This window comes from Ovis aries, chromosome X, assembly GCF_016772045.2.
Source record: "Ovis aries strain OAR_USU_Benz2616 breed Rambouillet chromosome X, ARS-UI_Ramb_v3.0, whole genome shotgun sequence".
Classification (NCBI taxonomy): domain Eukaryota; kingdom Metazoa; phylum Chordata; class Mammalia; order Artiodactyla; family Bovidae; genus Ovis; species Ovis aries.
Genome location: NC_056080.1, coordinates 133486741 through 133502436, shown reverse-complemented (window position 1 = coordinate 133502436; position 15696 = coordinate 133486741). Strand labels below are relative to the sequence as shown.

At 37.2% G+C, this 15696-nt stretch overlaps 1 protein-coding gene across 10 annotated transcripts in view; it reads left to right on the top strand.

Moving 5' to 3' along the window:
- ZMAT1 (zinc finger matrin-type 1) overlaps positions 1-12219 on the top strand; it is a 78807-nt gene extending 66588 nt beyond the window's left edge. For all 10 annotated transcript variants that reach the window (XM_060407974.1, XM_060407973.1, XM_060407971.1 and 7 more), the window contains exons 6-7: positions 8672-8771; positions 9976-12219. In XM_060407974.1, coding sequence (XP_060263957.1) covers positions 8672-8771; positions 9976-11305 — 1430 coding nt within the window. In that variant the 3' untranslated portion in view covers positions 11306-12219. The remainder of the gene's footprint in view (positions 1-8671; positions 8772-9975) is intronic.
- Positions 12220-15696: the final 3477 nt, after the last annotated feature.

The window sequence follows — 15696 nt, the reverse complement described above, 5'->3', positions numbered from 1 at the left end:
TTTTTTTTCATTTATCCCCCACAGGCACCTTCTCACTACTAGTGTATTTTATTCCCTTTTCATATTCTCTCTTCCACCCACTTCTTTTTCTCTGCTCACTATTATTTTTCAATTCTTTCCTTACTAGACTTTTCTGCTTCATGCAAAAATGTTCATTACTCCCTCCTTGAAGCTCTATTCTGCTTTATGTAATTCTTTATGCATGTGTTCTTTTCTTGTGTTTCTCTTTCTTTTCTGTTTTATTTGGGGGCTCTTTTAAAAATGTATTGCCTACATGTCAATGTATGGCAAAAACCACTACAATATTGTGAAGTAATTAGCCTCCAATTAAAATAAATTCTTAAAAATTAACTAATTTAAAAATATTATTGCCTAAATGTAGGCATTCCCATGATTCCATTCTTGACCCTTAAAGTGTAAAATAATCTAATCCATTCCCTTGATTTCTTATCTCATCTATATGCTTATGACCTTTCTGTAAAGCTTTAGACTCACATATCCAAAGAGTAGCTACCTCTTCACCTGGACACCTCATAGCCATTTCAAGTCCACTCAGTCATTCCAAGTAGAAACCTGTAGTTAACTTTAAACCCCCCAACACCATCTTCTTCACTTTCTGTATCTAATGAAGCACCAAGCCATGACTGTTTTACCTTCTGAATATCACTGTTACCTTATCTCCTGCTCTTCTTTCCTTATACTAGTTCAAGCTCTCAATATCTTTCATAGAGCTTTGCTATTCAAAGTGTGGTTTGTAGTCGGCATCATCAGCACCACTTCAGAGCTTATTAGAAAAAAGAATCTCAGGCTTTACTGCAGAGCTACTGAATCTGAATCTGCATTTTATGCATTTTAACAAGATTCCCTGGGTGGTTTGTACTCACAATAAATTTTGAGAAGCATTGTTCAAGAATATTGACACAGCCTCCTAACTATTCTCCATCCATCAATTTTGTCTCCCCAAATCCACCCTCAACTTAACCACTAGAGTATTTCACCTAAAATGCATATCTTTCTATGTCACTTCCCTGCTTAAAAATCCTTATTTTTCTATTTTCTCAGGATAAAAATATAAGCTTCATAGTTCTCTACCACCTTGTCCCATCTTCCTCCTCCAGGTTTATTCCCTGCTACTTCCTGCTGTGATCTATGTAGGTTAGAACCTGCAAAATGCTTTTAGTTTCCAGAAACGATTACCCCATTTCTTGTCTCTGTGCTCTTCATGCTGCCATTTTGCCTGGAACATCTTCATGTCCCTCTTTTCTTGACCCAACTCTTACTCATACTTTAACATGCTACTTCCCTGTAAGTCTTTTTACTTCCTTCAAGGCTTGTCTTCTCTGCTTCCTTAACCTGCATATATAATTATCTCTTCCTGTGTCTATCTCCCATTAGAATGTAAGGTCTTTGAGGAAGGGGATTTCATCTAACTCATCTGTGTTTCCATTCCTAGAGATAGAAAGTGGCACAGAGTAGGCCTACCTCAATAGAAATTAGTTTAATATATGAATCAGTGAACTATTAACCTTTATTGAATGCTAACCCTGTGTTTGTATTATTAAGTTTGCTGCTTATTGTGATTCAACATCTCACCAAAAGTTACATAGAAATCTGTGTTTTTATCTAGAATTTTAAAGAATGTCGATTTAGACAAATGTAGAAACAGAAGTGGTAGGGCTCCTGAAAGTCATAGAAGTTAGAAGATACGACAGACTTGATAGGTTATTTTTCCTGTTGCCATGCAGAGAGTTCTCTGAAATAAGTGGCTTCTAGTTTAGCGGCATTGGGTAAATTGGAACTGAAAAGTGTGTCAGCTCTGAGAGATATGTGTACTCTGGTCACTTCTGAAAGGAGGGTTATTTTAGGCTTTGAAGTTGCAAGATTATTAGAATGAGAGAAAGAGGATTTTGGTGAAATTTTCATCTGGCCAGGGAGGGGGGCTGCTGATCATCAGCATAATTAAATCCAGTCATTGAAGTCATTTTACATTAGCCTCTGAAGCTGGAAGCTCAAAAGATTTTCAACCCTGCCTTGGCTATTTCATTTTGATTACAGTAAACGTTGAGGGTTAAAAAATAGCTGGAGCACTGTTGTACAGCAGAAACTAACAACACTGTAGAGCAATTATATTCCAATTTTTTAAAAAAATTAAAAAAAAAAACTAGCTGGAGAATTTAAATTAGCTGATGAGAATTTCAAAGAACAGCAACAGCAGAAGCCCATATAAGTGAGCAAGCAGTAAGACAAAAGCAGTTTAACATGTGCCACTTTAATTATTTTTACCCTTCACCTATTTTCTCGCTTCTTGCTGTCTTTGCCTTCTTTTTTGTCTGCTATTGTTTATATGTGTTTCTACTTATCTAATCTCTTTCTCTGTTTCTTCATCATTCTTACTGCTCTCTTCATGTCCTTCGTCCAGCCCAGATCTTATTAGCACAGGAATGGCTACCATAACGATATGGAGCTAAAGTATGTCTGTATTTTTTATTTATTGTATTTGTTTTATTTTATTAATTTATAGCCCCATTGTTGTACTTACTTTCTCACCTTCACCTGTAACTCAACATACCTAACATTGAATTAATAATCTTCCCAAAAACCGTCTTGAATTTATCAAGTTTTTTGTTTTTGCCAGTAGTAGCACTATTTTTTAGTCACCTACACTTGAATCTTCGAGGGCATCTTTGACAAAATTCCCCTATATCCTATCCATCCACAGTCTTATCAAGTCTTCTTAGAACTGTTTCTCCTACCTGTACCCTTCCATTGCATTTTCACTACCATCACTTTAATGCTGTAACCACCTTCTAGAAGGCTTTACTTACACCTCATTGTTATTCTCTCACTACCTAGTAGCAAGGTTTCAACCTGGGATCAATTCCACAGTCTGCCTGTTCTACTTTTACATTCAGAATACTTGGTGATGCTATGGAAAATTAGATAAGGCTAGAGATTGGATACTTCTATAGAGTCTTAGTATCCAATCTCTGTGACCTTTTAGTCCTAGTTGGTACTTTTCCTTTTCCTTCAGTTTCCTTTCAGCAGTAGTTTTTAAACCTACACCACCTTCCAACACTTTCTTCTACTATTCAACACTCCCCCTCCTCACATCCTTCAGACAAGCTTATTCCTTATGCCATCAAGAAAAATGTGATCATCACATGTGGATACCAAGCATCTTACCCTAACCAAATAATCCTTTAACCTTGAGTTTCCCTTTCACTATGATACTTGCCCCTTGTTTTCTTAGCCAAGGTTTTTGTTGTTGTGTTCTTATTTTTCAGATATGCTCTTACTGTCCTCACTGATATTCGCTCCTCAACTCACTGCCATTTGTTGCCACACATCCCCCCAGCCCTCCACACCACCACTCTACTATTTCACTGAAACTGTTCCTCGCAGGGTTGTTGTGACTTCTAAATGCCTAAATCCAATAGACATCTTTGCTCCATTCACTAAACATTCATCTTTAAAAATCTCTACTTCCTTAGCTCCTTTGACATCACTTTCTCCTGTTCATCCTTGCAACTCTGTCCTTTACTTCTTGACTTTTCATGGACCCCCTCCTCCTCTACTATCTAGTTTAAAGAGTGACACTATCCAGGGTTTTTATCATGTTGCTATTCCTGTGCCCACCCATTGTCCTCAAGAGATCTTATCCACTCTGTGTTAACTACCCTTTATCCTCAGATTTCTCCAAAATCACTCTAAGCTATCCTTTCCCTTTCAAATTCCCATATCTAACTGCCTGTTGGACACCTTTATATGGAAATCTCAGAGATATAGCAGACTCTGTGTGTCCAAATTCAAACTCACCATTGATTATTCTCCCATGTCCTTAAACAGTATTCCTTATGAAATTCCAGTTCCATTAGGATCATCACCCACTCAGTCATCAAACTATGCTGAGTTATTTTAGACCTCTCTAGATTCCTCCTTCTCCTTTATCTCCCATATTTAATCAGTCATTAAATTTTGTTAGATTTAATGGTAAATATTTCACCAATATCTCTGCTCTTGTCAGTCCCTACTGTGACCTTTCTAGCCCATGCCTCGTTATCTCTTGCCTGCTCTGGTATATTTATGTAACTGTGGTCTCCTTACTTCCAGGCTTGCTCCTCTCAAAATTACCTTCCATACTGCAGTTAGAGAAGAGATTTCTCTAAAACACACAGTTGACCGTGTTACATGCTGGTTAAACCACCTGATGGGTTCCCAGCCACAGAATAAAAAGTCTAAACTCTTGTGCTGTGTGTGCTCAGTTGCTCAGTCATGTCCAACTCTTTGCGACCCAATGGACTGTAGCCCGCCAGGCTTCCCTGTCCATGGAATCTTCCAGGCAAGAATACTGGAATGGGTTGCCATTTCCTACTCCAGGGGATGTGCCCAACCCAGGGACCAAAACCGCTCACTCATATCTCCTGCATTGGCAAGCAGTTCTTTACCACTGCACCACCTGCTAGACTCCTTAGCATAATATGGAAGTCTCTTTGATCTGACACGTTCTTGCCTCTCCCATGCCGTCCCCTTATATTTTATTCTACAATTCCAAAGTTCAGTAAGTTCCTATAAATATTTCTATGCTCTTTTCAACTCCTTTCACCATTAACTATTTTTCCAAATTTAACTAAGGCCTCATCTCCTTCAGTAGCACTCTTCAGACTCCCATATTATACTAAGTGTGTCTGCTTCCTTGAATTCCCATACCTCTTAAGCATACTTCTCTTCTCTTTTATGAAATGAGATTGAAACCCTCTGTTCATGTATCTGTTTCTCATTTGAATTTGTGAGCAACCTGCCCATTTTGTTCATCTTGTACCCCTAGCATCTAGCACGATACTTGGTGCCACAGAGGTGTTTCGTGTTTAGTGTTTGTTGAACAGATTATTTGAATTTAGCACACCATGCTCATTTCCCTGGTGGCTCAGATGGTAAAGCGTCTGTCTGCAATGCGGGAGACCTGGGTTTGATCCCTGGTCAGGAAGATCCACTGGAGAAGGAAATGGCAATCCACTCCAGTACTATTGCCTGGAAAATCCGATGGACAGAGGAGCCTGGTAGACTACAGTCCATGGGGCCGCAAAGAGTCGGACACGACTGAGCGATGTTCCTGTTCCTGTATGCTCATTTCTGTCTCTCCCATATCTGATATTATTTTCATCCCCTAGAATGCCCTACCTGCTTTCCCTATAATTCAAATCCTTTTCCTCCAAAGTCCATCACACCTTCCCTCACTGCTCTCACTCTTGGTGTTCTTCCCTTCCTCTGATTTCTCATAGGCTTCACTATTCATTGACATTTGTGTTATAGTCTCTTAACTGAATTGGCCCCTTGAGATAGGGATTGTATTTTATTCTGAAATATATTTCTCAGTGCTTTATACTCCAATGATATTTTTCCTCAATATTTGATAATTGTTTATTGAGAGGCAGAGTCGTGTAGTGGGATAAACATAGATTTGGAGAGGTGTTTGAGTCACTTGCCCAGTTGTATCTTAGATTCCTCAGGTATAAAATGAAAATAAAGCTACTTCACAGGATTGAAAAAAGGGTGAAATGAAGCAATATATACCATACCCATCACAGAATAGATCCTCAACAAATGTTAGTTTTCTTAAAATACTGTTTCCCTGTCATAATTTTAAAACATATAAGTTGTACATTTTCTATTTTTCTTCATAAGCTAAATGCCATGTTAAGTTGCACTTTTGCTTACATGTAGCTCTCAATTATTAGACCAATGATTCTTATTCTTGACTACATACTAAAATCATGTAGGGATCTTTTAGAAATCCCAGTGCTCAGGCCATCCCTCAAATCAATTAAATTAGAATCCCTGGGACTACATTAGTGTTTTCTTTTTCTTATTAACTCCCCAAGTGATTACAATATAGAGCCAAGATTGAGAACCATAATGTTAGACTATAAAGACATGCATTCCCCTAATCTCTCCTTTGAAATCAAAGACGTTAGTCCAGGGAGTTATAAGATAGGATTGTGATTAGGCGAAAAGTCCACCCCTCATGTGTTAGGTTATGGATGATTTTGAAAGTTACCAGATACAAAGAAACTTGAGTTTCTGGGTGAAGTAGAAACAAGGAATCCTAGCAGGGCTGAGGGGAGCAAAATTTGACAGGCCAAAGGAACAGACTCTACTATATGAGAAATAGTAGAGGCAGGTTTCAGTAGGGTTAGACCAGGAATTTTTATCTTGAGACAAATACATAGGCTTCGTGTCTTCACAGAAAGGGTTTACACCATTTTCATATGTTATCTTCTCAGAAGACTGTATCCTAGAAAAAGAATATCAATGTGTTAAAAAGACAAGGGCTAAGGTAATAGAAGAAGACCATACTTTTCCAGAACTGCTTCTAGGTCTTTCATATGTGACCTGCAGCTCCTCTATACTACTATATTGCCTGTATTATAATCTTCTGATATAACTTGTGAAGAAACCAAGGAGGAACTGAAAAGAACATTATATATACTCTATAAGCACTAGACAAATGTGTAAAACCTCTGAAATATAATCTGTTTATAATCATTGGAGATCATCTAGGCAGTGGTGCTTAGCAGTGTCTGCACAGAAAAATCAACTAGAATGCTTTCAAAAAGTAAGAAAGCCTAGTTCTACCCCTAGAGATTCTGATTAAATTGGTTTTATGTTGAGCTGTAACATGAATATTTTTACAGTTCTCCACATGGTTCTAATGTGTAACTAACATTAAGAACCACTAGTCTAGGGGAAACCAGGAGTCCTACTTATCTTGCATGACTTGGGTGCCCTCAGAATACATATCCAAGTGAATCTGAGCCTTAATTTTCCCACTTGTAAATAACGTTAGCTATAATCTCTGGAAAGGGATTTTATAAGCATGCAGAGTCCTGGATTCAGTTCTCAGCTTTGCAAGAAGGCCAGAATCTTCAAAGGTGATTAGCCTCAAATGAAGGACTTCCCAAACCAAAAACAAAATTGCAAGATGGTGATAAATAACGAAGGAACTGGAAAGACACTCCTTTAAGGTTTTTTCCACTCATTCTTTGACAATAATTAGCTGGGGTGTTGTTAAAATACAAATTCCCTGTCCCAATGTATCATATTCTCTAGAGGAAGGGGTCTGGGGATCTATATATTTTTTAATATAATTTTATTTAATTTAATTGGAGGTTAATTACAATATTGTGTTGGTTTTGCCATACATCAACATGAATCCGCCACAGGTATACACGTGTTCCCCATCCTGAAACCCCTCCCACCTCCCTCCCCATACCATCCCTCTGGGTTGTCCCAGTGCACCAGCCCCAAGCATCCAGTATCATGCATCGAACCTAGAATGGCGACTCATTTCATATATGATATTATACATGTTTCAATGCCTATATTTTTAACTCGCACTCCAATTGATTCTTATCAGAGAAGTCTGGGAAACATTGCAATTTAATTCACTGTCTTCTGTTATTGATTTATGGTAGGAGCATAAATAGATATTTCAGTTCCCAGGTTTGTAAAAAAAAATCATTTAGATTATCCTCTTTTTGGTATCAGTAATATAGGAAACCAAATTATAATCAGAAGTGGCTTGGCAAGTGCAAAAGTCAGCACAGGAAGAGAGGATAGTTTTGAAGAATCATTTATTCAGACTTTGATGTAACCGGCTGAGCTCTCCTGGGCCCACCGCAGAGAATACATCAATAGTGAACATAGTCCTCATGTGCTTCAAAGTCAGGCTCTTTCTTTCCCTTTGACAGTAGTTTCCTGTTTCTATGAATAATCTTTGCTTGGATATGGCCAATACACCTATTAATGATTAATTTAGTGTTCTTTAAATGATCAATTTGCTGTTTGATTTAAAAGAAGATAGCCTTGCTGGACCCTAAAATCTCTGCAGCCATGAATTTATTGCCTCTTCTTTAGAGTGAGATTGTTTTTATATTTAGCATAATGAAATTTATTAATTTGTATCTTCTGACTGAAGAGAAAGTGGAGGGATGATAAGATTAAGAAAATAAAACTTAACCTATCACCTGCTTCCAGTTCTATCAGTCAGAATAGAGAGGTAACTAGCATACCTATTCTAGAGTTCTTGACTCTTGTGAAGTGGTAACTAAGTTTTATTTTAGAATTTTACTTTCAGCATTTATCTTGAGAGTGGGGATCACTGAAACTCTCTAAAATCTGGCTATGGAAATCACTTTTGGTAAACTAATGCATTACAGTGATTTCAGGTAAGAGAGTAAACATTTGCCTTTATTAATCTTTAATATTTTGGGATGTTTCAAGTTTTAATTGGGTAGAAAGAAAATTAGGGACAAACAAAAAGAGGTTGGTCGAGGGATTAAGAGGCAAAGATAGATTAGGCACACTACATTTGAAGTGTCTGTTGTGCTTTCACATAACAGAAATAAACAAACAGATAGCATTTTCTTAAAGAGACCAAGGCTGGAGCGGCAGTCTGGTGTAGTGTGAAGAATTTTGGACTTTAAGAGACATGGGCTCTGAGAAGCTATCTCTGTTACTAACTGACTCTGACTTCAATCAAATCATTTACCTTCTCTAGGCCTTATCTTTAAATTGGGAAAGTTCAAGTAGATGATTTCTAGTAAACTGTCCAGCTATGTGATTCTAAGTATATTCCTATTGACCTTTTTAACTTGAACTCTGTTTTTTCCAGCATTTAGTATGAGAACCTACGATTGTCGTATTTGTAATATCACCTTTACATCTTTAGAAATGTTCCGGTCTCATATGCAAGGAAGTGAACATCAACTTAAGTAAGAATTTCTTACCAAAGTGCTTCTATGATACCAAAAAAACAGGGGTTCTGTCAAGTATCTTTACATGTATTTTACAAACTTTCTAGACATTTATTTCCCTAAGAGTTGATCCTGGGTATGATTGGTAGTATTTGTAACATACTGTACGCTAGTTCCATCTCCTAGGGAGTTCTCTAGCCATGATAGTGTGCTGAAAGAGCTGGCTCACAGGCAACCCTCCTGTCCAGACATCTTTGGAAAGATGCTAAAGGATCATTCTCAGGCTAGCCAGATAATTCAAATAATCCCTGTAATCCTTGGAAGGTTGGCTAGTTCCAGAGATTCAGTTATCCATTTGTCATCCTTCCAGTGAGGTATAGTGGTTAAGAAAAAAGGTCTTGCTGTTAAACAGAACCAAACTGGAATACCAGATCTTTCTACCAAGTAACTTTGGACAGCCCTGACATAAAGTGGTTATAATGAAGTATAAAAATATGGGCAAGGTCCCATTGTAGGAGCTTAGTACACATTTATTCCAATTTGTTCTGTTATTTTAAGGAGGAGAAGATTGACTCTACAGTTGGGGACTGGATAAGTCAAGTAGTGGGACAGAGGGGCACTTAAGAATTGTATATTTATTTTGTTGCTTTTAGTATAACTTACATTATTCTGGTAGAAAATATTTGTATTATTGAGTCTGAATACCAGGTAGCTAAATTGTATAACTAACCAAATTAACCTTCATTTACACTCTTTGTAAAATTTCAGAGTTCCGGAATCAATAGCTGTCACGTTTATAGATCTATACAAGGAACTAATAATTAGAACTTTTTACAGCAATGTGACATGCAGATCAGACCACCTTTAGGGCATTAAATATTATTGGTCCTTTCCCACACATCCCAACATGCCTTACATTTTTAAGTACTACAACAGTATCAGATATGTCTGCTTCTTTGTACCTATCTTCCCTTTCATCCCAAGTGTGAAAATTTTTTATGTATAAAAAATTGTGAGGTGCCTAGGAGATATGTCACTATTCCTGCTTCTTCTCTTTCACATACAAAGTCATGATTTATAGCTTTTATATTAAGGTAGGTTTTAAAATTTTGCTTGGGCTTCTGTTGTATTTGTTTTTTTCAAACTAGTATTTTTGAAAGCAAAGCAAATATTCCAAATAAAATAATCTAGTAACAATAACTTTCTACTGTCTTATTTTCAGAGAATCCATTGTTATCAATCTAGTGAAGAAATCAAGGAAGCCACCAGACTCTTGCCAAGATGAATCTACAGATTACATCAAAGTACAGAAAGCCAGGGGATCAGAACCAAAGACTTGTTTTAGAAAGATGGAAGAAAGTTCTTTGGAAGCCCGTGGATACAGAGAAGCAGTTGATTCCAGATCCAGACATAGAATGTTTGAACAAAGATCCCCATGTGAGACTTTCTGGACATATCCAGGACCATATAATACTTCACAAACAGTGGAAAACCAGTTACCTCATTGCTTACCAGCTCAATCAAAGAAAACATATGACTCTTTTCAAGATGAACTGGAAGATTATATCAAAGTGCAGAAAGCCAGAGGACTAGATCCAAAGACTTGTTTCAGAAAGGAAAGAGAGAGCTCTGTGGAAACCCATGGGTACAGAGAAATTTATTCTGGACCCAGACCAAGAATGTGTGAACGAAGATATTCATTTGAGACTTCTCAGACCTACCAACGACCATACACTATTTCACCAGTGGAAAGCCAAGTATATCACTGGTTACCAGCTCCTTCGAAGAGGACATATAACTCTTTCCAAGATGAACTTGAGGATTATATCAAAGTGCAGAAAGCCAGAGGACTAGAGCCAAAGACTTCTTTCAGAAAGATAAGTGATAGCTCTGTAGAAACCCATAAGCACAGAGAAATGGTTGATTCCAGACCCAGACCTAGAATGTTTGAGCAAAAACTCCCATTTGAGACTTTCCATTTCCAGGCTTACCCAGGATCATATAGTATTTCACAGGCAGAAGAAAACCAGTTACCTCATCCTTTACCAACTCATGACAGCAAACAGAGATTAGACTCTGTGACCTACTGTCAACCCACCAGAGACTGTTTCCCAGAAAAACCAGTACCCCTGAGCCTTAGTCAGCAGGATAATAACTCTGGCACATACAGTGTAGAATCTGAAGTTTATAAGCACCTCTCCTCAGAAAACGATACCAGTGAGCATCAAGTAGGTCATAAGCGGAAACATCAGAAGAAAAGAAGGCACATGGAGAAAGGTGAAGAAAGGCCAGAGAAGGAGCAGTCCAAGCATAAAAGAAAAAAGAGTTATGCGGATACAGACCTAGACAAGCACAAGGGCACTGGGGAAAGGAAAAGAGATGGAGATAAATTCAGAGTCAGTTCAGGAAGGCTTAAGCATCGAAAAAAGAAAAAAAGCCGTGGTGTACCCTCTGAGAAGGAAGAACGTAAGCACAAGAAAGAGAAAAAAAAATCTGTTGAAGAAAAGACGGAAGAGGAAATGCTTTGGGATGAGTCTATTCTTGGATTTTAAACTTTTAGCCTTGTTTACCCCAAGAGAAATAGAATGGGGGAATTTAGACAAAGACAGAAACATCCAATGAAGAAAAAGAGAGGTGAGTACAGTCAGTGTCAGTTCAAGAAAGCTTAGTTTTTTGTGTGTAAAAATTGAAATTGACTTGAAAGAAGAGACAAACAAGCCTAAACCTCACCTCTGAGAGAGAAGAACAAAAGAACACAGTCAGAACATAAGAGAAAAGGAAGCCAGTTAAAAGATAAACATGTCAGTGCTTTAGGACGAGTCTTCTCCTGGATTTTGAACTTTTCAGTTGTGTTCTTTAAGGTTGAATTGATGAAATAAGTTGAAGAGTTTGGTTTCATGAAATTCATGTTATTTGAATTTCCCTAAGTGAACAGTTACTTTAACCGTTAACAAAAGCCAAGTGAAGTAAGAGTATTCAATATGCCTTTTCCTCAAGTTATTTTTCCTCATTTCTTAACATGAAAGAAAAATTACATATTTCCTGCGTATAAAGTAATTTATCTTGATGAGACTATCTCTGCTCCTGATCATCCAGTTGCTCTGATAGTGAATTATTTACCTATGGGAGAAAATTAATTTTAAATGAGAAAATCAGCAGGCATCAGAATCCATCCTCTGTTTGGGTTGTGTTAGTGTTGGTGGTATTTTTAATTGCTATTATGTTTATGTTTCTTGGTTTTCTCCAAGGAAAATACGTGAAGCAATTTAGATTGATTTTTTGTTCATTTGTTAAATATAATTTGCAGTGTATTTTTGTATTTTCTAGTTCTGAAAGTGGGAAATGAAACAGTCTATAATAAATGTAGATGATATATAGTTTTAAAGAGTTCTCTCAAGAAGTACTGATAAAAAATCAGTCTATATTCTGTAAATGTTTATATTATATTAAAGTGTTTTAATTTCTATATATTGTTTTTTGTAAATAATTATTTCCAACCTGAATATTATTTTATTTTGGGAGTGAGAGGGGAAATAAACAATTTTCACCTCTGAGGAGATCACACTGTAAAGTTTTTTGTTTTGTTTTCCTTTCCAGTAAGGAAATATTTATTTATTTATTCATTTTTCTTAACACCAAAAACATTTTGTATTGGGGTATAGCCGATTAACAATGGTTGTGATAGTTTCAGGTGAACAGTGAAGGGACTCAGCTGTACATATTCATGTATCCATTCTCCCCCAAACCACCTTCCCATCCAGGCTGGCACATAACATTGAGCAGAATTCTATGTGCTATACAATAGGTTTTTGTTGCTTATCCATTTAAAATATAGCAGTGTGTACATGGCCTTTCAAAATTCTTTAACTATCCCTTCCCCCTGGCAACCATGAGTTCCTTTTCTAAGTCTGTGAGTCTCTTCCTGTTGCATAAGTAAGTTCATTTGTATCATTTCTTTTTAGATTCCACGTTTAAAGGATGTCATATGATATTTCTCCTTCTCTAACATACTTCATTCAGTATAATACTCTCCAGGTCCATCCATATTGATGCAAATGGCCTTATTTCATTCTTTTCAATGGCTGAGTAATATTCCATTGTATACATGTACCACATCTTCTTTATCCATTCCTCTGTCGATGGACATTTAGGTTGTTTCCATGTCGTAGCTATTGCAAACAGTGCTTCAATGAATATTGGGGTGCATGTATCTTTTCAGGCTATGTTTTTCTCTGGATATATGCCCAGGAGTGGGATTGCAGGGTCATATGGTAGCTCTATTTTCAGTTTTTTGCAGAGTCATATGGTAGCTCTATTTTTAGTTTTTTTTAAGAAATCTCTATACTGTTCTCCATAGTGGCTGTACCAATTTACATTCCCACCAACAGTGCAGGAGGGTTCCCTTCTCTCCACACCCTCTCCAGCATTTGTTGTTTGTGGAGTTTTTGATGATTGCCATTCTGACTGGTGTGAGGTGATATCTCATTGAAGTCATCAAAACAGTATGGTACTGGCACAAAAATAAAAATATATAGATCAATGGAACAGAATAGAAAACCCAGAAATAAGCCCTATAGTCTTATGATTGGTCTGTTCATATTTTCTATTTCTTCCTGGTTTAGTCTAGGAAGACTGTACCTTTTCCATTTCTTCCAGGTTGTCCATTTTATTAGTATATAGTTGTTCATAGTAGTCTCATGATTCTTGGTATTTCTGTGGAGTCAGTTGTAACTCCTCATTTCTAATTTTACTGATTTGAGTCCTCTCCCTTTTTTTCTTGGTGAGTCTGGCTAAAGGTTTATCAATCTCATTTATCTGTTCAAAGAACCAACTTTTAGTTTCATTGATCTTTGTCATTGTTTTGTCTCTCATTTATTTCTGTTCTGATCTTTATGATTTCCTTCCTTCTACTAACTTTATGATTTGTTTGTTCTTTCTATAGTTGCTTTAGGTGTAAGGTTAGGTTGTTTATTTGAAATTTTTCTTGTTTTTGGAGGTAAGATTGTATAGCTATAAACTTCTTTTTTAGAACTGCTTTTGCTGCATCCAGTAAGTTTTGGACCATTGTACTTTCATTTTTATTTGTGTCTAGGTATTTTTTAAATTTCTTCTTTGATTTATTCAGTAATCAAATGGTTGTTGAGTAGCATATTGTTTAGACACCATGTGTTTCTTAGAGTTTTCTTTGAAGTTTATTTCTAATCTCATAGTGTTATGATCAGAAAAGCTGCTTGATAAGATTTTGACTTTCTTAAATTTATCAAGGCTTGCCTTGTGGCCCAGCGTGTGGTCAGCCCTAGAGAATGTCCTATGTGCACTTGACAAAATGTGTAATTATTGATATGTATGATCCTATTACCATTTGTTCATTGTTTGGGATTTATTTTTTGCAGATCTTTTCCTTCTCTTGTGTTTCTTGCCTAGAGAAGTTCTTTTAGCATTTGTTGTAAAACTGGTTTAGTGTGCTGATTTATCTTTGCTTATATGGAAAGCCTTTGATTTCTCCATCAAATCTGAAGGACAGTCTTGCTGGGTAGAGTATTCTTGGTTGTAGGTTCTTCCCTTTCATAACTTGGAATATATTGTTCCATTCCCTTCTGATTTGTTGAGTTTCTGTTGAAAAATCAGTTGACAGTCTTATGGGTTTTCCCTTATATGTTGTCTTTTTACCTTGTTGTCTTTAATAATTTGTCTTTGTCTTTAATTTTTGTCCATTTGATTACTATGTATCTTGGTGTATTCCTCCTTGGGTTTATCCTGCCTGGGATTCTCTTTGCTTCCTAGACATGGTCGACTATTTCCTTTCCCACACTGGGGAAGTGTTCAGCTATTATCTATTCAAATATTTTCTCAGGTCCTTTCTCTCTCTCTTCTCCTTCTGAGACACCTATACTGTGAATATTGATGCATTTAATGTTACCCCAGAGGTCTATTAAGCTGCCTTCATTTCTTTTCATTCTTTTTTCTGTATTCTGTTTTGCAGCATTGATTTTCATCATACTGTCTTCCAGGTCACTTATCCATTCTTCTGCCTCAGTTATTCTGCTATTGTTCATCTCTGCTTGTTTCTTCTTCAGTTCTTCTAGGTCTTTGGTAAGCATTTCTTGCATCTTTTCAATCTTTGCTTCCATTCTTTCTCCAAGATCCTGAATCATCTTCACTATCATTATTCTGAATTCTTTTTCTGGGAGGTTGCCTATCTCTATTTCATTTAGTTGTTTTTCTTGGGATTTATCTTGTTCCTCCTTCTGGAACATAATTATATTTATTTTTGTATCTTTCTATGATTGTGGTATTAGTTCTGGAGGCTAATGGGAATGTTGTTCTTACTTCTTCTGTCTGCCGTCTGGTGGATGAGGATAAGAGGCTTGTGCAAGCTTCCTGATGGGAGGGACTGGCTGTGGGGAAAACTGGGTCTTGCTCTGGGGCTCAGTAAAACTTTAATCCAATTGTCTGCTGATGAGTGGGGCTGTGCTCCCTGCCTGTTAGTTTTTCAGCTGGAGTCTATATGCTTCTGTTGTTACCGTTCAGTCACCCAGTCATGTCTGACTCTTTGCGACCCCATGGACTGCCACACACCAGGCTTCCCTGTTATTCACCATCTCCCAGAGGTTGCTCAAACTCATGTCCATTGAGTTGGTGATGCCATCCAGTCATCTTGTCCTCTGTCATCTCCTTCTCCCACCTTTAGTCTTTCCCAGCATCAGGGTTTTTTCCAATGAGTCAATACTTTGCATCAGGTGACCAAAGTACTGGAGTTTCAGCTTTAGCATCATTGCTTCCAAAGAACACCCAGGGCTGACCTCCTTTAGAATGGACTGGTTGGATCTCCTTGCAGTCCAAAGGACTCTCAAGAGTCTTCTCCGACACCACAGTTCAAAAGCATCAGTTCTTTGGTGCTCAGCCTTCTTTATGGTCCAGCTTTCACATCCATACTTGAACA